Genomic DNA, 22,432 nt, shown 5'->3' with positions numbered 1-22,432 from the left:
TTCCCTTGTGTTTTGTTTGTTTGTGCTTAATTTCGATTGTAATATAAAAGTGAACTGTAAATTTGTATGTATATATATATATATAAATAAAAGTATGATCCAAAGAATTATGTGAATTTGGTAACATTAATGGGAAAATAAGTAACAACGAATGAATCGAATTAAATCATTAAGAGGAGGAAGATGATCATGATCCCCAAATCTCTTTTTCTCTCTCTCCGGTGTTTTTCAATGCCGGCGACGAGAGCAATCACCGAACTCCTCCTCAATAGCTTCCGTGACTAGACAGCGAGAGGCTTCCATCAAATCAGGGCTAAGCCTAAACATCAAAACACAAAACTCCATCTGATTCAACGCACCGTCGCAGTCGAAATCACCTTCTTTAATCATACACCTGACGTCTTCGTCAGTCAAATCCCCGAGATCGAGAACCGCCGCTGCGTTGCGTCGGAGACTGTCGAACGTGATGACTCCTTTCTCTCTGTCCATCAGCAGCTCGAATCCGTTGCAGAGCTCTCCGATCAGACCTTCTCCTCCTAGGTTTCCGGCCATCGCGGGAAGGTAATCGTGGAAACTGGGTGGTTGTGGGTTTTGTTCGGTTGGTCTTGTTGGTGACTTTGGTGAAGCCATTAGAGCTGCTGTATGATGTTTTGTTGTTTTATTTAAAAAATCTGTACTTTGGGTTTCTAATGTTTTGTTCTTTGTGTTTATGTTGTTGTTGTTATTTGGTCTGAAGATGATGAGAAGGAAGAGTGATACTTATAATAAAGAAGGGAGGGAGGGAATTGGGATTTCTGAGAAGGAACATCCATTGAAGCCAGCTAAGATTAATGGTGGGGAAAGGTCCCGTGTCTCGGAAATTGCGATTCAAATCCCAATTTGGTTTTGTGGGTTTCTTCCAGGAAGCTCCCTTTAGAGGGTAGAATCGTCAGTTAAAGTGATGTACATAGAAAGTGCCTAGTGTGAAAGCGGCGAGGGATGAGGGTAAAACCGTCCGATGATTGATTAAAGTAATGGAGGAGTTGTTTGTTTTGTTTATAGTAATGGTTTGTGGAAGTTTCCTCAACAAGATGAGGTCGGCTCGACAAGCCTGATTAGGTGAACTGGTTTTGCCATTCCAGGCATTTTTTTTTTTTTTTTAGTTATAATTTGTACGTTTAATTACATAGTAACAAGTATTTCATTTTGGCATCTCAATTGGTTTTGTTTTTGAAATATGGGATACCTGTGAAACTGAAAAGTATTCAACTTATTCTAGTAAAACAAACAACACACATGACATATTCAATTTTATAGACTTTCGAGTTATGTCTACAAAGCGCCTTACGTACGAGTTTATAGACTTTCTTTCGACTATTTATAGAACTGAATATCAATTGGGGTAGTCAAATACCTACTCGAATCGTGAATCTGATACTAGTATATATATAAAAAGAATATTATAACTTGCAAGTTGAAACTCGAAATTCCAAACAAACAAAAAAATACATGTGCTTTGACTATGTAATAACAACATTTACTTTTAACTTTCTTCTATGTGAAGTTTCTATGCATGGAATTAGATTAAACCGAAAAAATTGGTGTCCCTTATTCAAAGACATGTTCATGGAAAAACTCTATGCAGCGGGAAGAATATTCTTTACTTGGTCTGCCCGTTCTCTCTATTGCTGCATTTATCTTTTTTAATCTATACACATATATCCAACCAAATCTTGCTTATCGGATTACTAATTGTCATTATTCCATGATTATATTTTTCTAACCAAAAAATCGAATTGCAATAATGCTATTACATTAAAATATGTGTCAAGTTCAAAGAACGAACATTGAATCATGATTTCTGACTAATGATAGCTTTGGTCTTACTCTTGCCTCGTTAATTTGGCTTGTCTTTTTAAATGGTGGCGACAAACCATTATGCTCTTATCGAGAGAGTAACTTTAGTAAATTCAAATCCCACGAACTCGATAAAACTGCATTTTGTACACAGCCTCAAATTTGCTACTGAAATTTTAAATCTGTTGAATCATGTTTTACATCCAGTAATAAGTTGTTTTTATTTGAAACTGTACATGTATAATCTGATATTGAATTTTGCATATTTGGCACTTTCTCGATTTCTTCTTAATCCATGCGGCTTCGTCTCTTAGATTATATGAAGCTTACTAGCAGTGTAACCTTGGGCCGGCCGACAGGCCGAATCAGTCATCACCAACGTTCATCGTTGCGGATTTTGACCTGGTTCGGGTCGAGAAAGCCCATCACAACATCTTACTTCTATAGGAATTTTATACTGTCAACTGTGAAGTGTAAACAAACGTTAAGCTCATGATTTGTTTGTTTTTAAATATATAATGGTTTCTGTACTCCCCACTAGATTTTTGTTTATCTTCCTTAAATTACATTATTTAGTTCCAGTTGTGAAGCAAATTTGCATCTCCATTGAATCATTCCATCCTTGGTCCTATAATATATAGTAAAACAAAACAAAAAAAATCTCTAAGCACGTTGTGGTTGACATTAAGAGCAAATAATATCACGACGCAAGATATTGCACAGCTACTCATTCCAATTCTCTTCCATGTCTCTCATTAACAAATGTAAAAATTATATTCCAACGTACCTTAATTAACTATCTAATTCCAGTCATTATCATCGTTTATGTATAGCTACTCCGTTTCCGACTCTCTCCGGTTCCATTAAACCGGCTATGGAAGCCAGTAATGTGCTTCCTCTGCTCCTAATCTCTCTGTTTTTGACGTTTCTTGTCACACAAGGAACTGATATCATCACAACAAACCAGACTCTAAAAGACGGAGACACCATTGTTTCAAAAGGTGGGACCTTCGAGCTTGGTTTCTTCTCTCCGGGAGGGTCAAGAAACCGTTATCTCGGTATTTGGTACAAGCAAATCTCTCTCCAGACCGTTGTTTGGGTCGCAAACAGAGATTCTCCTCTCTACGATCTCTCAGGAACCTTAAAAATCTCTGGAAACGGGAGCTTATGTGTCGCCAATGGGAGAAAATACCTCCTCTGGTCATCGTCATCATCTTCCCAGAGAACCGGCGTAAAAGATCCGATTGTTCAGATTCTTGATACAGGTAATTTAGTTGTGAGAAACTCAGGGGATGATCAAGATTACATATGGCAGAGTTTAGATTACCCAGGAGATATGTTTCTTCCAGGAATGAAATACGGTATTAACTTTCTAACCGGTATAAACCGGTTCTTGACGTCTTGGAGATCTGTAGACGATCCATCAACTGGTAACTACACGAACAAAATGGATCCAAACGGCGTTCCTCAGTTTTTCTTGAAGAAAAACTCAGTTGATATCTTCAGGGCTGGTCCATGGAACGGTCTAAGATTCACGGGTATGCCTCACCTAAAACCTAACCCTATCTATCGGTTCGAGTTCGTGTTCACGGAGGAAGAAGCTTACTACACTTACAAGCTCGAAAACCCAACAGTGATCACAAGAATGCAGCTGAATGCCAATGGAGCTTTGCAACGTTACACTTGGGTCGATAGTCTTCAAAGTTGGAACTTCTATTTATCGGCTATTATGGATAGTTGTGATCTCTACACGTTGTGTGGCTCTTACGGAAGCTGCAACATCAATGAATCTCCGGCTTGTAGGTGTTTAAAAGGGTTTGTTCCTAAATCTCCAAAGGCTTGGGTTGCAGGGGATTGGTCCGAAGGGTGTGTTAGAAGAGTGGAAATGGGTTGTGGTAAAGGAGAAGAAGGTTTTCTTAAGATTTCAAAGTTGAAGTTACCAGATACAAGAAAATCGTGGTATGATAAAAGCATGGATTTGAACGAGTGCAAAAGGGTATGCTTGAGAAACTGTACTTGCTCGGCTTATTCGCATTTCGATATTAGAGATGGAGGAAGGGGGTGTATTCTCTGGTTTGGAGATTTGATTGATATAAGAGAGTATAATGAAAACGGACAAGATCTGTATGTGAGGCTTGCTTCTTCTGAGATAGGTAAGGTTTAAGACATGTGAAACAGGAAACATTGTTTTACTGAGAAATATTATAACTCTTGATCACTTTCTATATTTTGTTTTCTTCTACAGAAGAGTATAATATCCATTACGTGAAGGGGAAGTTAAGGGTGATGCTCATTATAGCTTTATGTACAGCAATGTTTCTTATGTGCCTTTGCATTGGTTTAACTGTCTTCAACATAAAGAAAAAGAAACTTGCAACCAAAGGTAAATGATTGTAGTTGTAGCTCTCAGTAATTAAGTATCTTAATTTTCAACTGTGCTTATTAAAACCGTTGAATGATTCAGAAATTGTGCAGCGCGAATCAGTCCGTGTTTCAAGCAGGAAAAAAGAAGAGGAAGATCTTGAATTACCGTTTCTTGATCTTGACACGATCTCAGAAGCTACAAATGGATTCTCTAATGGGAATAAACTTGGACAAGGTGGTTTTGGACTGGTCTATAAGGTAACAAACCACATCTCTTGTCTAGTTTTCAGATTCTACTCAAAAAGGGTAAAATGTTTTGATTTTTTTTTTTCTAGGGAACATTGGCTAGTGGACAAGAAATTGCTGTAAAGAGGCTCTCAAGAACGTCAAGACAAGGGAAAGAAGAATTCACGAACGAGATCAAGTTGATTGCAAAGCTGCAACACCGTAACCTTGTGAAGATTCTTGGGTATTGCGTGGAGGAAGATGAAAGAATGCTTATCTACGAGTATCAACCAAACAGAAGCGTGGACTCTTTCATTTTCGATAAAGAACGGCGCAGAGAACTTGATTGGCCTAAACGGGTGGAAATAATCAAAGGGATTGCTAGAGGACTGATGTATCTCCATCAAGATTCAAGGCTTCGAATCATCCACCGCGACCTCAAAGCAAGCAATGTTTTGCTTGATTCTGATATGAACGCAAAAATCTCGGATTTCGGATTGGCTAGAACCTTGGGAGGAGATGAAACTGAAGCTAACACGACCAAAGTGGTTGGAACATAGTAAGATTACCTATCTTTCTTGATTTTTAATGCAAAGCCTTAAAGCAAGCAAACAGATTTTAAAAGGATTTGTTCTCTATCTTTGTGCAGTGGATATATGTCTCCAGAATATCAAATCGATGGGTACTTCTCATTAAAATCCGATGTATTTAGCTTTGGAGTTTTGGTATTAGAGATAGTATCAGGAAGAAGAAACCGCGGATTCTGTAATGAAGAAGACAAGCTTAACCTTATTGGCCACGTAAGTATATTAGCAGCAACAGCGTAAATTAACTTCTATTTTTGTAAACTTAGCTTAATTACATTATGGTATTCTTCAGGCTTGGAGGCAACACATAGAAGATAAAGCATGTGAACTAATCGATGAAGCTTTCAAGGAGTCATGTACCGATATTTCTGAAGTTTTAAGAGTGATACACATTGGTCTGCTATGTGTACAACAAGATCCTCAAGATAGACCAAACATGTCAGTGGTGGTTCTGATGCTGAGCAGTGAAATGTTGCTTCTTGATCCGAAGCAGCCAGGGTTTTTTAATGAACGAAATCTCTTGTATTCCGACACTTTATCCATTAATCTCGAGATTCCTTCCAATAATTTACAAACCATGAGTGTAATAGAGCCTAGATAAACCTTGTAATTGTTCTCTGTGTATTTCATAATCTGTAACCTTTTTGCGCTTGATTTGTTCTTATTAACACATTGCATCAAATTACTAACCATAGTTTATACATGTTTTTCTACCGTCCTTGCAACATGTAATGGAGACTTCGTTTTGGGATTCAAAGTTTCCTTTTTTTCACAGTTCTCTGTTGTTTATTTTTCTTTACATTTCCCTGTGTTGTTTAAGACCAATCTTGAGAAAATTTTGTGTCGAGGAATCCATGAACAGTTTACTTCTTGCTCAGTTGACGTGAGTTTGTGGTTGAATAAGCTATTCTCTCGTCCCATAGCTGGATCTCCCGTGAAGGATAAGCCGTTCCAAGATCCTAAGCGATATGAATAACTCGAACAGAGACATTCTCTGTTTTGGGTATCTTTGTTCTTTCTTTTTTTTTTGGTTTAAGCGATAAGATGCTCTTATTACCATCTTCTTTCTCTGTTGCTTATTATAGTGTCATTACTCCAAGAATATCCCTCAAGGATGGAGATACTCTTCGTTCTCCCCGGATCATGTTTTCCAACTTGGGTTCTTTAGTCTTGACCAAGAAGAGCAGCCTCAACATCGGTTGGTGGTTTCTTGGCTTGTGGCACAAGAAACCATTTGCAGTCATTTGGGTGACCAAGTAAAACAATCCTCATATTAGGGTGTTTTGTTTTAATACAGAGGCAGATTATGATCCATCATTAGATTTAGACGGCCAATGTTTGAAGTTTCTCATATTACAAGAATGTATAAGCCTAGCAAGGACAAAAGCACTAAGTAAGATGTAGCTAATCCTCCTTGACTAAGTCCCATTTAAGGGACTGAGTGGTCAAAAGATATATGTTAGATATATTTGATGATGGAAATTTTTTAGAAAAGTAAAATGGTCTAGTACACAATGTACTCTCGTTTTTTTGACAAAAATCTTGAATATTCAAAAGTTTGTTGGTAAAAGGTTTTTCAACTAAAAAAGGTATTTCAACTAAGGAGGAGGCAGAAAACATTAGTTTGCAACAATATAGTTGAAACTTGTAGCCATGATCGAGAATTTTCCTATCGATTTTAGGTGTCCGGGTTATTGTAACTTTTCGAGTATTTAGGAGTGGACATGTTTTTGACATTTTTATAGCAAAACTGAAATTGTTCGAAAAGAAAATCAAAGCCTGAATTTGGCACATGAAAACGTAATAAGATCATCGCTGTCTTATGCTAACATTTGAACGTGGAGACTGTAAGAGATACCAAAAAACGTGAATACAACAAAAAAAGGAAAGAGAAGAAACGTGGACAAAAGACGAAGCCCATGATAATCACCCCCTTAAGGCCGTCTCAGCTTAGGCACACTGTACTGTCTTGTAGCTAGTCTTTTTCTCACAGTCGTGTCATCTTAAGGGTTTCTAAACGTACGGGTTTTCTTATTGATTGGGTTTGAATGCAAAATAGAAATATTGAAGCTTTGTATTATTATTCTTTCTTAATGCTTACAACAGTGAGTTTACCTTATTTATACAATCTCCATAAACCCTGCAGACAGATGTCATCATTCTTTAATACAGATTGAATCAAGGGCTTGAAATCTATTTGACAGCTTGATGTTATCTTTCTCGTTTGGATGCTTGTTGACTGCTTTAGTCGTACATCCTTCAACGGCAACTTCCTTCTACTTTCCTTTTGAATTAGCCGTTGGAGTGTTGCAGAGTTGGTCTTTGTTGGGCTTCACTCTTTCTTCCACAAGGCCCAACTTACCTTTGTTCTTAACGACGCCGTTTGCGCTTGTTGAGAAGGAAAGAAAATGTTCTGCTTTTGGACTTGTATGGCTAACATCCCCCCCCCCCCCCCCCCTCAAACTTGGTGTGGGAGGAAGTCCTACACCAAGTTTGCTCCTGAGAAAGTTGAAAACATTGAACTCGAGGGACTTGGTGAATATGTCGGTGATCTGTTGTTCTCCAGGAATGTGTGTAACCACTAATGTCTTTAAACATAATGATAGTCAATATCAAAATGCTTGGTTCTATTGTGGAATGATGGGTTTTCGGTTAGATAGACAGCAGAGAGATTATCGCAATACAGCTCAGGAATGTTAGGAAGAGCAATATGGAGTTCTCGTAGTACAGAGCTTACCCATTTGACCTCAGCTGCTGTTTCCGACAAGGACCTATACTCTGCTTCTGTTGAGCTTCTCGATACTGTCGGTTGCTTTTTGGAAGACCATGAAATGAGATTCCGGCCAAGATATGTGCAGTAAGCACCAACCGACCTTATGTCAGTCTTGCAATTTGCCCAATCACTGTCACTGTAAGCCTTCAACGCAAAGGAAGAGTTGTTGCTGTAAGTAATTCCCATCGTGATTGTACCTTTAATGTACCTGAGAATCCGTTTGAGGAGTTGAAAATCTGACACTGAAGGCTTGTGCATCTTCTGACAGACATAATTAATAGCGAACTGAATGTCTGGTCTGGTCAATGTCAAATACTGCAACTTCCCTGCTAAGCTCCTGAAGTATCTAGGGTCTGAGAAGTCTTCGTTTTGACGTTTGATTTTATCCAGTTCCAGAGGTAGAGGTGTAAGCATTGGTGCACAATGTTCCATGGATGCAGCAATGAGAAGGTCCTCAGCATATCTCTGCTGTGACATGAATAAGCCATTATGGAACGTTTGAATTTGAATACCGAGGAAGTAACGAGCTTGACCCAAGTCTTTCATGCGGAACTGTTGAGCAAGTGCTTCTAGTAGACGACTGAGAGTCTTTGAGTTGTTTCCAGTGATGATCATATCATCCACGTAAAGAAGCAAAAGAATGGTGTCATTGTTGTGTTCATACGAAAACAGAGAAGGGTCATGGTGACTGTAGACAAAGCCAAATTCAAGCAGGAACCCATTGAACTTGTCAAACCAAGCCCGTGGTGACTGTTTCAAGCCGTATAAGGCCTTATGGAGAAGATAAACGTGATCAGGCTTGTCTGGATCTACGAATCTTGCGGGTTGTTTCATGTAAACAGTCTCCTTGAGATCTCCGTGTAAAAAGGCGTTTTTAACGTCCATTTGTTTTAGCTCCCATTTCTTAACTGTTGGTGTATGAAGTACCATTCTCACTGTTGGAGTTCTGACTACGGGACTGTATGTCTCCAGATAGTCTATTCCTTCCTCTTGATCAAAGCCTTTGGCCACCAAGCGAGCTCTAAGCATATCCAAGGTGCCATCAGCATTGTACTTGGGTCGAAAAACCCACTTATTTCCCAGAACATGCATATCAGGTTCTGGAGGAACTAAGGACTAGGTATTGGCCTCTTTGCAATTTCCCATTTCCTCTCCCATGGCATTATTCCAGCCTGGATGTTTTAAAGCTTTTGTGACTGTTTTCGGTTCTGGATATGAGACTTTATGAGTAAGCAAAGCATATCTCAGGTTTGGTTTTCGAATACCAACCTTTCCTCTAGTCACCATAGGGTGCTCATTAGTGATAGCAACCTCTGCCGTTTGTCCTGGTGTTACTGAATTTGTGATCTGTGACTCTTTTCTTGACTGCATAGTACATGTCTCTTGTAGAGGGGGAGCGTTGTCGCCAATAGAAGCAGGGTCTGAGCTTGTCGTACGCTCAGAACACTCCTCTCTTACTGAGACAGTATTTTTTGCAGTGATAGGAGGCGAAAGTGGTGTGACTTGTTATGGTGATGATGGCGTATGAAGGACTGGAACCTTATCACTTGGTGAAGAGGATGGCTCAGACGTGTCGCTTTGTGAGGCAAATCCCTTGTACCAAACTGATGATAGAGGAGTATTATCTCGTGGGTGAAGATGACTATATGTTGTTGAGACAGCTTCGTCAAATACTACATGACGACTGATGTAAACTCGACCTGTAGGTGGATAGAGGCAGCAATATCCTTTATACTTTTCGTTATATCCAAGAAACACGCATTTCAAAGACTTTGGGAAGCAGGCACACCCAAACGATCGTAGAGCAGAGTAAGTAGGAGAGTGATCGAATGCTTTTGAAAATGGAGTCTCTGTATCCTCAAGATGAGCTGCAGGAAGCAAGTTAATGAGAAAGTTGGTTGTAAAGAATGCCTCAACCCAATACTTTAATGGAGTTTTACTCTGAAACATCATCGCTAGACCCAATTATGTGATGTGTCTGTGTTTCCTTTCCGCCAAACCGTTTTGTTGACGTGTGTGAGGACAAGAAATGATTTGTTGTATTCCATTGTCTTGTAGGTGTTGTAGGAATTGATTACTGATGAATTCTCCTCCACCGTTGCACTGAAATGACTTAATCTTGCAATTAAACTGATTCTCAACCAACTTTTGAAACATAACAAAGATGTGAAAGAAGTCTGATTTTCTTTTAAGCGGATTGAACCAGCTGAACCGAGAGTAATTGTCTACAAAGACTACATAGAAACGAAAGCCTTGCACAGAATTTATTGGAGAGGGTCCCCATAGATCACAGTGGACTCTCTCAAGGACTCTAGAAGCAGTAAACGTAGAAAAAAACAAACGGAAGTCTTGAGATTTTTCCTAGCTAACAAGCTTCACACACTGTCTTGGTGACTTTATTGAAAGCAATGGACTTATTCTTGACTAATTGTTGGAGGACTTGGCTGTGAGGGTGCCCAAGTCTTCTGTACCACACTTCATCACTAGCAAGGTGTTGTTGTGCAGAGTAGAAGGCTTGCATCTTTGGTTCCCCCAAGCTATAGACATCATTGTGGAGATTTCCCATTACCAGTAGTTTCCGTGTTGCCTTATCATTTATACGAACACCATCATCATCAAATTCAAAGTCGCATGGATAATCCTTAGTGACCTTAGATACAGACGACAATGATTTTGCATTGTCAGGACAAACAAGAACATCTTTTAATGGTAGATTACCTGAGGTAGAGGCAATAGATGCAGAACCAGTGTTGGTAATGGGGAAGAACGATCCATCACCAACAATCACTGAATCAGAACCAGTGTATGGCTGAGAGTGAGTGAGAACTTGAGTGTTGTTGGTGAAGTGAGCCATGGAGCCGGAGTCAGGAAGCCACTCATGGCCATGTTGATCTGTAACATCGGTAATTCGCATTGCATCCATAGCAACAGGAACATCTTCACATTGGTAGCTGTTGTTGAACCTGTGCCAACAGCGAAGGGCTGGATGACCACTCTTCCCGCAGATTTGACAGATCACGTTCTGAGTACTCGACGAATGAGAGACTTGTTGGTGAAAGCCTCGTCCTTTGGTTGAGTATGAGTTGCGGCCACCACGTCTGTTATATCCCCTGCCTCTACCACCGTATTGTTGCTGTGGGTGATAGGATTCATTGGTCTGAGTCACTGCAAAGGCTAAGTGCGGAGATATCGTGTTCTCAATCATGTAGGCCTGAAGCCTATCATCATACCCAGTAAGCTTCAGTATCACATCATCAAGAGTAGGACTAGGAGCATAGTCTAAAGCATTTTCAATCGTTGTTTTAATCGGTTCATACTCTCATCCTAGACCGTTCATCGCAGCAAATATTTTCATTTTCTCTTGAACTGGACTACCGACAGCGGCTAACTGATCACAAACACTCTTAATTTCCCTAAGGTAAACAGACATACTCTTATCCTTCTTTTGAAAAGTTTGTAACTTTCTCTGAAGCTCAAACAACCTAGAGGATGACACCCTATTAAAGTGATTAGCTAGACCTCATAGGATGTGGAGCAGTTTTGGACAACACTGAGAATGTCTTCAGCAAAGGAGCCAAGGAGCCATGACTTGACGACTGAGTCTGTTCTGAGCCAGTTCTGTTGTTCTTGCTGAAACTCTGGATTAGGCCTTTCTGTTGTAGTGTCGTTGATTCCAGGAAAGCTGACAGTGGATAAAGTCACAGGAACGGAGCCGTTGACGAAGCCTAATAGACCTTGGCCCACCAGAAACGTCTCAAACTGAATCTTCCACAGAGGGTAGTTCTGTCCGTTGAGAGTGATAGTGACGCAGTTGGAAATGCTTAGTGACGGGACCGTGTAGGAAACCGTGGAACGGTTTGCTATAGTCTCAGATCGACTGAGCTCTGATACCATGAAAGCAAAATAGAAATATTGAAGCTTTGTATTATTATTCTTTCTTAATGTTTACAATGGTGAGTTTGCCTTATTTATACAATTGGCATAAACCCTAGTTGTTGCAGACAGATGTCATCATCCTTTTACACAGATTGAATCAAGGGCTTGAAATCTATTTGACAGCTTGATGTTATCTTTCTCGTTTGGACGCTTGTTGACTACTTTAGCCGTACATCCTTCATCAACAACTTCCTTCTGCTTTCTTTTTGAATTAGCCGTTGGAGTGTTGCAGAGTTGGTCCTTGTTGGACATCACTCTTTCTTCCACAAGGCCGAACTTACTTTTGTGCTTAACGATGTTGTTTGCGTTTGTTGAGAGGGAAAACAAATGTTCTGCTTTTGAACTTGTATGGCTAACAGGGTTTTTATGGAATATAAAATAAACTAATAAAATTATGTATGAAACATTTATTATGAATTTATTATAAGTAAAGTAAAATCAAATGAATGATTTACCAAAAAAACAAACTCAACATTTTTTGGCGTTTCGTTTATTTTGAATAATTAGTAATTTTGTATTAAAAATTTACAAAAAAAAAACGATCTCAACACTGCATATCATCTAACCCATACAGTACATACATGATACATGAGACACGCCACATATATGAGAAGATAAGAACTAAAAAAGAAGGGATGTATTCAAACTATTCTGACAATTATATATAAAGCACACACATAGTGAATATGAACAATAAACCTCTCGTCTTCAAAGTTCTGACTTCTTCCAAAATTCTTATCCACACAAAAAGAAAAAAAAAAAAAAAAAAAAAGGGAAAGTCAGTAAGTCACAATAATGAACGAGCCATAAACCACACCACCACTCACCACCAAAAACTTTGCGTTTGCGTCGCTCTCATGATGACATCTCATCTTCATTTGATTCTTCACACCACCGTTGTTCGCCACGTAAGATCTCCCCATATCGAAGCATGCCACATAAGCACAATCTTTTATGTGGTTATGCTTTGATGATACAAAATTATTACTATTCTATACAATGGGTTCGTGAGAGCCACAAAAATAACAAAGCAACTATACGGTTAAACTAATAATATTTCCAGACATTAAAGAATTATGGTCCAAGTAAAATAATAATAATACTCTGCCTATGTACTATATTAGAAAGTTTTGCTTCTCTCCCATACCAATGCATTATTTTTGTAGTATTATAGAATCTTATCCTCGGAAATTAACTTTAGTTAGAAGAGAAAACACATATGTTTTGGATGACTTTGGGAGAGAGAGAGAAGTAAAAAAAAAGAAAAAAAAAAAGTGGTTATAAATAAAGTGAAAGGATAATATAATAGAAGAGAGGTATGGTGCGGTGGGGACGCGATTTAGAGAGACTTTGTAATATGGTCCAGACAAATCCCAGGTGGGTTCACGTGGCTCCGTAGCTATTTCAGAACCTGATTCGTCCACGTAGGACAGACTAGAATCTCGCTCTTCCTTCTTACCCGGCTAAGATCTCGCCACGTCATTTGAGTGTTTGTTATATCTCTCTCAGACAAAAGAAAAAAAAATATCTTGAAACTCAACTCAACTCAACCATGAGTTTGTCGCCACGTAAAACTCAGTTCGGCTTTGGCCCATGCGCATTAAACTTGTTTTTTCTATAATTTGTACTCTACGTTACAATTTATTACCGTTGTTTAAGAGTTAATAAAATGAAATAGAATGTGTAGTATATATATTTTTACTAGGTTTGGCTTACAATTTTTTTTGAAGAGATGTATAAATTATGTCTTGTCATATAATTTTGACATGAACAAGTAATTAACAAAAAATTAGAAACCACTAAAGGTGGGAAAAAACTAATATAACATTGTTTTCTTAACAAAAAAGGAAATAAAAAAAGTCAGACAAGATAGAGCTCAAAACAATAAAAGAAAACAAGATATGATCAAGGAATGTAAACAAATGCAGATATATATATAAATAGAAGTATAGAGCTGATAATTATCCAAACAAAGAAAACTCGAATAAAGGGTTAAAGTGTAAAGTGTTAAACTTAAACCAATCTCTAGAGTTTGAAAAAAAAAAAATAATAACTAGTAAAGTGAAATTGAAAATGAGATTGGATAGTAACCACAGAAAAATAAAAGACTGGGTGCTATATATAAAAATAAGCCAATCTTGAAACCAAAGAATGAGAAATAGTTTTTTTCTCTCTGCAGGACACACAAAAAGACGAAACTAACCTCCTAAGAATTGTTGAATCACAGAAAACTCGCCACCCACAAGAAAAAAAATATCCCAATTCTTCTTCTTCTCTCCCTTGCAACTTGCACTTTCCTCTTCTTCATCTGCTTTGTTTGTTATCTTTCTCCAAGAAAACCAAAAGCAAAAAAAGACCAAAGAGAGAATTACGAGAAGCTTAACAAGAAACCACAAAAATCTTTCAAGAGAGTTTTGATTTTGATATTAGTTTTAGTGATGGGGAAAAAGTGTGATTTATGTAGCGGTGTAGCAAAAATGTATTGCGAGTCAGATGAAGCTAGTTTATGTTGGGACTGCGACGGTAAAGTTCACGGCGCTAATTTCTTGGTAGCTAAGCACACTCGCTGTCTTCTCTGCAGCGCTTGTCAGTCTCTCACCTCATGGAAAGCTTCAGGGCTTCGTCTCGGTCCTACCTTCTCCGTCTGCGACTCTTGCCTCGCTCTTAAAAACGCAGCCGGAGGTGGCGGCGGTGGGAGGAACAGGATCTCTTCTGAGAATCGAGGTCAGAATGAGGAGGTTAACAGTTTCGATTCCGAAGAAGATCGGATCAGAGACGATGACGCTGAATCTTACGACGATGATGATGATGATGATGATGATGATGAAGAGTACAGTGATGATGATGACGAAGGTGATGTTGACGATGATGAGGAAGCTGAGAATCAAGTTGTTCCGTGGTCTGCGGCGGCGGCGCAACCACCTCCGGTGGTGTGTTCTTCATCATCTTCTGATGGTGGTTTGGTGACTAAGAGAACGAGGACGATGGAGAATTCAGATCTTCTCTGCTCCGATGTATGGATCTATCTTTTTTGTTTTTTTTCTCGGGAAAATTAACAGAGGAAAGTTTTGGTTTTTAATTTTGTTTTTTTTGTACAAATGCAGGATGAGATCGGAAGCTCTTCAGCAGTACAAGAATCACGACCGTTGAAGCGATCATCGAGAGATAAAGAACCGGTGGTTAACTCTATCGTGAGAATGAACAGCGCTGATACATCTGCTTCATCGTCTTCTTCTTCTTTGATCTTTGCCATCGGTAAAACCAGGAGAGATCTCAGCCGTTGATTCCTTTCTTTTTTTTCCCTTTGAAGTAAATCACAACCGTTCATTTTCTGACACTACTTTTGTTTTAGTGTTGAGATAGTAGTAGTAGTTCATTTCTTTTGAATGATCCTATGTGTCGTACAAACTCAATTTTTTTAAGCTTTTGTATTTGACCTTTTCTATTATCATGTTGAATTTTTTTAATGAGTAATTCGTATATATTGAAGTTTCATATTTTGATTACATGTTTGTGACTTTGTATGATACGATTCTTTGGATCAAATGAATGGTAGGGAGATTGGTGGCGGATGAGCACATAATGTAAAAAAAAAATGTATATGAATGTGGTTTGATTTGTAATATCGACCACGCAAAAGATATAGGAAAAATTTGTGGGGACTACAGAGGAAATGAAATTATAAGAGTTCAAAGATTTTTTATAAATTTGTATGGGTCTTGAAGGCTATTATTCATTCGTCAAGAACATTGAACCTGTTATATCTTTCTGCCGTGTCTTCGAACTGGTTTTGGTAGTACGTACCAGCCTTATGCTTATCTTGGTTCACATGACATGATCCCATCTTTTCTATACCACCAATATACATTAAAAAAAAGAAAAAATATTCAGATTTTTCTTCACAAAAAACGTTTCACATTTTTATAAGACATTTTTAAATTATGTGGTTAGTGAGAGATTAGTGTTGGACCGTTGGCTCTGTTGAACTGTTTATTTATTTAAAGGTGTGTGGTTCTCATTCAATCTTTTCGTCGGAAGAAATGCGATTAAACCGGTAGATTCAATTGCGAACTAGAGAAGTAATGTTTTCATGTATAATTTAATTTAATTTTTAAAAATATAAATATATATTGTTTCTTGTGTTTCAGTTTTATACGTTGTTTTCCACAATTCCAACCAAACAAAGCAGAACCATTTGGTGGCTTTCACAATCAAAGCATGACTAGAGTCAATACTTCAAACCTTTTTTAGTCCATAGTTCCAAAAGTCAAACCAGAACCTAACAGATCTGATCAGTCTTTATCCCATATGTTGAGTTTGACAATTAGATTTAAACTACACTAAATTAAGTACAAACCTAACATTTATTCAACTGTAACATAATTTACATTCACACAACATGGTAAATTCTGAATATAATTCAAAAAATGATTACAATAGATGAAACTTTGTCTTTTTTTGAACCATTAGAACTGGACCAATAATAAATCAATTGAAATATCTGAATTTGAGACATCAAGGGAGTCTCTGAATTCGTTTATTTCCACTACAAATATCGATCACTCTAAATAAAAGCTTTGGGTCATCGTAAATAGAGTACATGTGAATTAATAGGATAAATAGTAAACGTTTTAAGGCAAAAAAAAGTAGAAAAAGATGGTTTAGAATTAAGCTGAATAACCCTCATAAAAATAGAGAATAAACAAGTAACTAGAGAAATGAGGATACCATTTCATGAAATCCACAACATATTGTTTAACATTTAAATCTCAGGGCACTGATTTTTTTTATTTGCTCTGACGCCAAGCAACGCAAATAATACGATTTCATGAAATCCACCACATCTAAATGATACCATTAATTTTCTGAAGTCATATATGTTGTGGATTTTATGAAATTGTATCATTTGTATGTACATATGTATAAATTAGATTGATATATAATATTATTTATGTGTTCTAGGTCAATTGTGAAGAGGGAAGACATTAACTGATCAATGGTGAAAACTTATCTATTTCTTACTTAGTTAATTTAGTTGTTTTGTAACTTAGAATATATTAAACCTGGAATGACGCTCATGTACTAATGTTGTGCAGTATATTTTGCAGGCTTAGTAGTTACTTTATTCTCTAATTCATTTCTCTTATTAAATTTGCATGGAAAAAAAATGATAGATAGAAATTAGAGTTAATAACAATTAACTATTAAAAATTTCACAAATGGTTTTCTACACATACCCTAGTAAACGACCAGTTTCCTCGTCTTTAGGCAAGATTGTCTTCACAAGATGACATTCTTTGAATTTCTCATCTATTTGTTTCTTAACAGCATCTTCATATTTCCAACATTTTAATCCAAAGATGTACACGTAACTTGTTGCCACCACACCATATACAATTAAAAATTCATATCAAAAGTAAAAAAATTAACACAAGAAAAATCAGTTACCTGCCAAGTGCTCTACATATGAAGATAGGCTTCTTGCCCATTATTTCTCCATTGAACTTTAGGGTCTCTTTTAATGCTTGAATAGAAGGAAACTCTATTGGAGCATCAATCCCAATCACTTTGCCTCCGTCATTAGTATACCTTCTTAGACTAAGCGGAATAACTTCGATCTGACATTTATCTTTGAAGAATTTTATACAACAAACATAAAGCAATCAAAAGATCAGTAACTAAGAAAATAATGCAAATGCATATAATATCCAATTTAGCCACTTACATATCATCGATAGTAGCCTTTCGGCCGGTTGTACTAATGATTGCATATGTATGCTGAAATGGAAGAAAACAAAAATATTAAAAGATAAGTTTATTATTATACCACAATATAAACTATTAATAAAGAAACTAACCGAAATAAAATCTTCATCATCTTCTTCTTCTTTAACAATGCTCTCTTGAGTAAAAGAGAGAGTTGGTTGGGATATATCTATATTCAACAAAATGCTTAACATTACAAATATATATAATCCAGTCATAATTTAAGAAAAACATTTTAAATTACCTCATATGCAAAGTTTTCTAAATCTGCCTTTGTTAAAAAGTCCGTAGACTGCACTAAATCATTCAACTTTTGTGCAGATTGGAACATCTCTACCAAATTATCATCCTAAAAAAGCATTAAAAAAATCAAAACAGATTAGATCTGAAAAAGGATACTAAAACGTTTTCAAATTTGAAAAGGTCTAACACAAAAAAAAAATCAACTAGATATCATAAACCTATGGGTAGGTTACCTTTTCACCTTCTTTGTCTCCTTCATTCATACGTTTGTTTCCTACAACTACATATGCCAAACAAAATAAACATGATAAGAGATCTCTCTTACGATTTTAGGTTTTAAAAAGTTGAATCATAACAAAAATAAATTACAAAATTTTAGGTGTATTGGTTCTATGATTTTAATGAATTTGGAAATTCAAACAAAAATCATGTGTTATTTAATCATTAATTTTTAAAATACATATCAAAATTATGTTTTATTGCAGAAGATTCAAAACATTAATGATTTCAAAATTCACATAATGTTTTAAATGGATTTGAATGGATATGAAAGTGTAAATGATTCAAATATAATGATAAAACATGTTATTTCAAAATACATATGTTTTGATTTCCATAATTTACAATTCTAAATGGATTTAGTATTATTGGAGAAGTGATCATGGATTTGCTTTCATTGATCTGGCAAATGGTGATGGCAATGATGAGGCGTTACAATGTAATGGAAGCTACATGGGAGGAAGGAAGCTTTAAGTGAAAATGGCTAGATATACTGACGAATACTATGGCTGTACTGGCTTTACTGGATGTGGACGCTGTATAAGGTTTATAAGCCCTCAGTACACCACCTACCAGGGATTCGGCTCATGGGAGTAGTGGTCCTTTTCAACAGGCAGGTATGTCCCCACATACATTGAATTCGCTCTTGTTTTTTATAACAAAGTAACTTGTCATCAATTCTTTGGATGTTTTGGTCTCTTGATTGTTGTTAACAAAATAACTTCATATTGCAGGTGAGATTCACCGATTTCCTCCCTTTCCCAGCCCCTAGCGATGAAACACAGCTTATGTTGGTTGTTTTTACGGTTGTTGTGAGTTTTGTTTATCTACCAGCTTGCTACATCAAACTTATTTAATTTTTATATCCTAATTTATATATTTTTTCTTTTGTAACTGATATATTATGAAAATTAGTATTATGGAAATCTTATTGTTCTTTTGATAAATTAGATAATGAGAAGACGTCTGTCGTAAATCTTATTCATCTCATTATGGATGGTGAAAAATTGTGCATATGAAAATGAGAGGATGATGGGTTTGTTGAAAATCTATTTTTATTTATCAAATTGTGTATTTTTCTTTCTTTTTTTTTTTTTTTTCAAAGATTGAAGGAAATGTCTAAGAGCGCTAGGGGTGATAGAGACCGTTATATAATAAGATTGTTAATGCACGTGCAAAGTGATTATATAATAAGACCATTAAAATTTTAGATGGTCTAAGTTAGATGGCACTTAGCGTTTGGCTAATTGTAAATTTGGGTGATTATATAATAAGATTGTTAATGCACGTGCCAAGTGATTTATTTAAATCATTCTCTATTTCCAAATAAAATTTTAAAAGTTTCGTATACTGAATCATGTCGCAAGAATGCCAAAATATTTTCTAAGTAATTTATCAAAACTATAGTTTGAGCGATGTTGCTCACGAATTTTTTGTAAGCGTGAGTAAAATTGTCAAAATTAGCTTAAATCAAAGAATAACTCTTCTTTTTCTTTTGGAGTTTAGACCAAAAAACATATACTATAAACTTAAGGAATGCTTTGAGTTGGTTCACTTTGAAATTCTTCCACAATACAACGCAAGGATCATCGATGTGTAAGATTTAGATTTCATCAATTTTTTTATATCCTGCCGTTGTATTAAAAGTAATGAATAAGAAAACTGGTAAAAACAGATCAAACTCATAACTTAGCTTGGGCGAGAGTGAGCCATCATCTTACATGGTGCTAATGTCGAAAATAACAAAAATAAAATAAAAAAATTACTTGTATGATACTTACATCTTTCGGGATAATTTTTTCATCTTCATTACTTTCCTGCAAAAATCAAACAAAAAAAAAGAACATGGTTATGTCAAAGAATGAGAAATCACAACAAAAGTTGTAGATAGTGTGGCGATGCGATTTAATAGGATAAGTGTTTTCTACGATTCCACTATAATGTATGTTAAAAAAGGTTAATTACGCTTTGCATAAACCTCATGAAATTTAGTGAGAAACAAGTAACTAGAGAAATACACTAAGCATACAAGCAAGAACAAGGTCTAACCTGAGATTTATCCTTGTGTATCTTCGGCTTTTTCTGGGCAAGGATGTCATCATCACCAATTTCCTGAAAATCCTAGACAAAACAAAGGCGAAGTTATTAATAGAGAGAAGCAAAAGCTCAATATTAGAAAAGCGTAATGACAAAAAGAGATTAGATTACAGTGGAAGATTTCGATTTGGAGCGCTTCTTTCCCATCGGCGGCTGTAGTCTTTCGTGAGAAAGGGGTAACACAACCCTAGACTTTTCTTTTTTATGATTTCTTTTTTTTTTTTTTTGTATTCTGGTTTCGGCTGGGTTTTTACTTTTTACTGGGCCATGATTTTTGTTTAATTAAGTGGTTTTATGTTGTGTCTCATTACAAGTATTTTATATATCGTGCATACGCAGGTATAAATGAAGCTTCATTACAAACTTCTTCACAAATTAAGGTTTTATCAAGTTGTTTTATTTTGTATATTCCGGAGAGTATCTTGCATAGTATTATTTACTCAAAGAAAATTATTATGCTGGCCTGGTGATAACTAACCCAATTAGCTTTCCTCGGGGACAGATCAGTATGATTGGTCAGATTTGTTGTAAATGTTAAAAAGCAAATAAGTTTCGAATTTTTTGTTTGCTCATTGGATATCAAATTAGATTGAGGATAAAGATCATAATCTGTAAGAGTTCAACTGTGATACCAACTCTTTCATTGTTTAAATGTGAAAATCATACATGGATAAATTATAAGAAGAAGGACTCAGAATAAATAAACAAGAGGAGATTCCAGAGACTTTACATGATTGCAAAAGATGGCACAACATACACACAAACGCAATCCTCTGCACAAATCAGCTTTGTTGCATCCATCCTCGTACCTACGAATTTCAAAAGAATCAGAAACAAATCGAAAGAATGATCAGTGGAGACCACTTTTTAGATAGTGGTAGAAAAGGTTGTTTATATTTTACCTGGCTGTGAAGAGGCCGAATCCGACGAGATACTAAGGCGCATTACTCATCTGTAAAAAGGAAGAGGATCAATTGTTGTTATTCCCTTTGGATAATCAAATCATATGCAGACAACTTGTGACTATTCAATTCAAGTAGTTTAATTAGCTTGACGTAAAATTTCCTTCTACAAGTGTAAAACTGTAAGAGTTCAAACTAGATTCACAAGGGTACACAAAGAGGAATCATTGAATCAATCAAGAAAAGACCATCTACATTTTCTTTTGCAAATCTAGGCTTTAACAATCTCGTAGCTAATTTGCATAACCCTCTACACACAGATATCATGTAACCAGTGAAAAAGACTGTCTTCCCAATTGAGCAAAGAGAAGTGATATTGATTCTCTTTGGATATTTTAGTATCTCAAAGGATATTTGGATATCAAATTAGATTGAAGATAAATATCATAATCCCAAAAAGGTTTTAGGGGATGTATTCAAATCATGATTTTAGAAGATTTTAAAATTTTGTTCAAATCACAGGTTATTCAACTTGGAATTTTAAAATCCATGTCTAAATCTCCTGTTATTGAAAATGACATTTTTATAAAATCCCTTTATATTCAAACAACAATTTTTTAAAATCATATAAAATCAACTGTTATTGAAAACATAACTTTTTCTTTCTTTAAAATCACATACTAATGATTTTGGGAGATTTTGAGAAACTTTGGATACATTTTTACACTAGAAATCCAATTTATAAAATCACACATCTAGAGGTGATATTTTCAAAGAATTATTTTACAAATAAAAAACACTGACAGACTTTTGTAACAGAAGGCGTTTTGTATGAGGGATCTTACATGGCTCCTTTTTCTCTAGGAATAAATAAAGAGATATTTTCTTCTCCTTTAGGAACAAAGGCCAATCTTCTTCTTTCATATGGCTCATTTGCTGCCTACAAATCAGTATGTTCCTCAAAGTCACGTTTTGCTATCAATATCCGATAAAAGCATAAGGGATTATGCAGTAGCAATTAACAATTAAAACCAGAAGAAAAACATTAATGAGGAAACAAAAATTGGGGGAAGGAGATGATATTGAACAGTACCGAGATTAAACAAAGTCGTAAAAAGAAGAAGAAGAAGGAAGAAAATCTCTAAAGAAAATAAAACGTGATCAAACAATTTTTTGTTTGGTGGAAGTAAAGATCAAACATTTACAACACAACCTAAAGCAAAAAGTAGGGACACAGGAAATTAACGACACTAGAGATTAATTAGTAAAGAGAATAGTTGCGTCTTTCAATTTTGTTTAGAAATCCACTTTTTTTCTACAAAGTCTTTTAAAATCACCTATTATAATCCCTTTGAATCTCATCAAATCACAAACTTTTTTTCCTATCCTAATACAAAATATTTAACAATCCCACCAAATGTCTT

At 36.1% G+C, this 22,432-nt stretch overlaps 3 protein-coding genes across 3 annotated transcripts; 2 read left to right on the top strand and 1 right to left on the bottom strand.

Moving 5' to 3' along the window:
* Positions 1 to 50: 50 nt before the first annotated feature.
* LOC104717508 (calcium-binding protein KRP1) lies at positions 51 to 630 on the bottom strand. Its single transcript, XM_010435084.3, has one exon. The coding sequence runs from the start codon at positions 628 to 630 to the stop codon at positions 229 to 231; it is 402 nt and encodes a 133-aa protein (XP_010433386.1). The 3' UTR covers positions 51 to 228.
* A 1,871-nt stretch (positions 631 to 2,501) lies between these two features.
* Positions 2,502 to 5,698, top strand: LOC104717507 (G-type lectin S-receptor-like serine/threonine-protein kinase At4g27290). Its single transcript, XM_010435083.3, has 6 exons — positions 2,502 to 3,989; positions 4,082 to 4,219; positions 4,301 to 4,458; positions 4,536 to 4,984; positions 5,075 to 5,225; positions 5,305 to 5,698. The coding sequence occupies exons 1-6, from the start codon at positions 2,711 to 2,713 to the stop codon at positions 5,611 to 5,613; spliced, it is 2,484 nt and encodes an 827-aa protein (XP_010433385.2). The 5' UTR covers positions 2,502 to 2,710; the 3' UTR covers positions 5,614 to 5,698.
* Positions 5,699 to 13,830: 8,132 nt separating this feature from the next.
* Positions 13,831 to 15,227, top strand: LOC104717506 (uncharacterized). The gene is made up of 2 exons (XM_010435082.3): positions 13,831 to 14,735; positions 14,826 to 15,227. Exons 1-2 carry the CDS (start codon positions 14,160 to 14,162, stop codon positions 15,003 to 15,005), a joined length of 756 nt encoding a protein of 251 aa, XP_010433384.2. The 5' UTR covers positions 13,831 to 14,159; the 3' UTR covers positions 15,006 to 15,227.
* Positions 15,228 to 22,432: the final 7,205 nt, after the last annotated feature.

The sequence above is a fragment of the Camelina sativa genome, chromosome 10, assembly GCF_030686135.1.
Source record: "Camelina sativa cultivar CO46 ecotype springtype chromosome 10, ASM3068613v1".
In the NCBI taxonomy this organism is placed as follows: domain Eukaryota; kingdom Viridiplantae; phylum Streptophyta; class Magnoliopsida; order Brassicales; family Brassicaceae; genus Camelina; species Camelina sativa.
Note: the sequence above shows the minus strand (reverse complement) of the source record. Positions and strands in the feature narration are given on the sequence as shown.

Excerpts from the sequence above, each read along its gene's own strand:
- LOC104717506 (XM_010435082.3), top strand. The coding sequence starts at position 14,160 with ATGGGGAAAAAGTGTGATTTATGTAGCGGTGTAGCAAAAATGTATTGC. Across the intron at positions 14,736-14,825 it reads CAGATCTTCTCTGCTCCGAT|GATGAGATCGGAAGCTCTTC; the intron begins GTATGGATCTAT and ends GTACAAATGCAG.
- LOC104717508 (XM_010435084.3), bottom strand. The coding sequence starts at position 630 with ATGGCTTCACCAAAGTCACCAACAAGACCAACCGAACAAAACCCACAA.
- LOC104717507 (XM_010435083.3), top strand. The coding sequence starts at position 2,711 with ATGGAAGCCAGTAATGTGCTTCCTCTGCTCCTAATCTCTCTGTTTTTG. Across the intron at positions 4,985-5,074 it reads ACCAAAGTGGTTGGAACATA|TGGATATATGTCTCCAGAAT; the intron begins GTAAGATTACCT and ends ATCTTTGTGCAG. Across the intron at positions 5,226-5,304 it reads AGCTTAACCTTATTGGCCAC|GCTTGGAGGCAACACATAGA; the intron begins GTAAGTATATTA and ends GGTATTCTTCAG.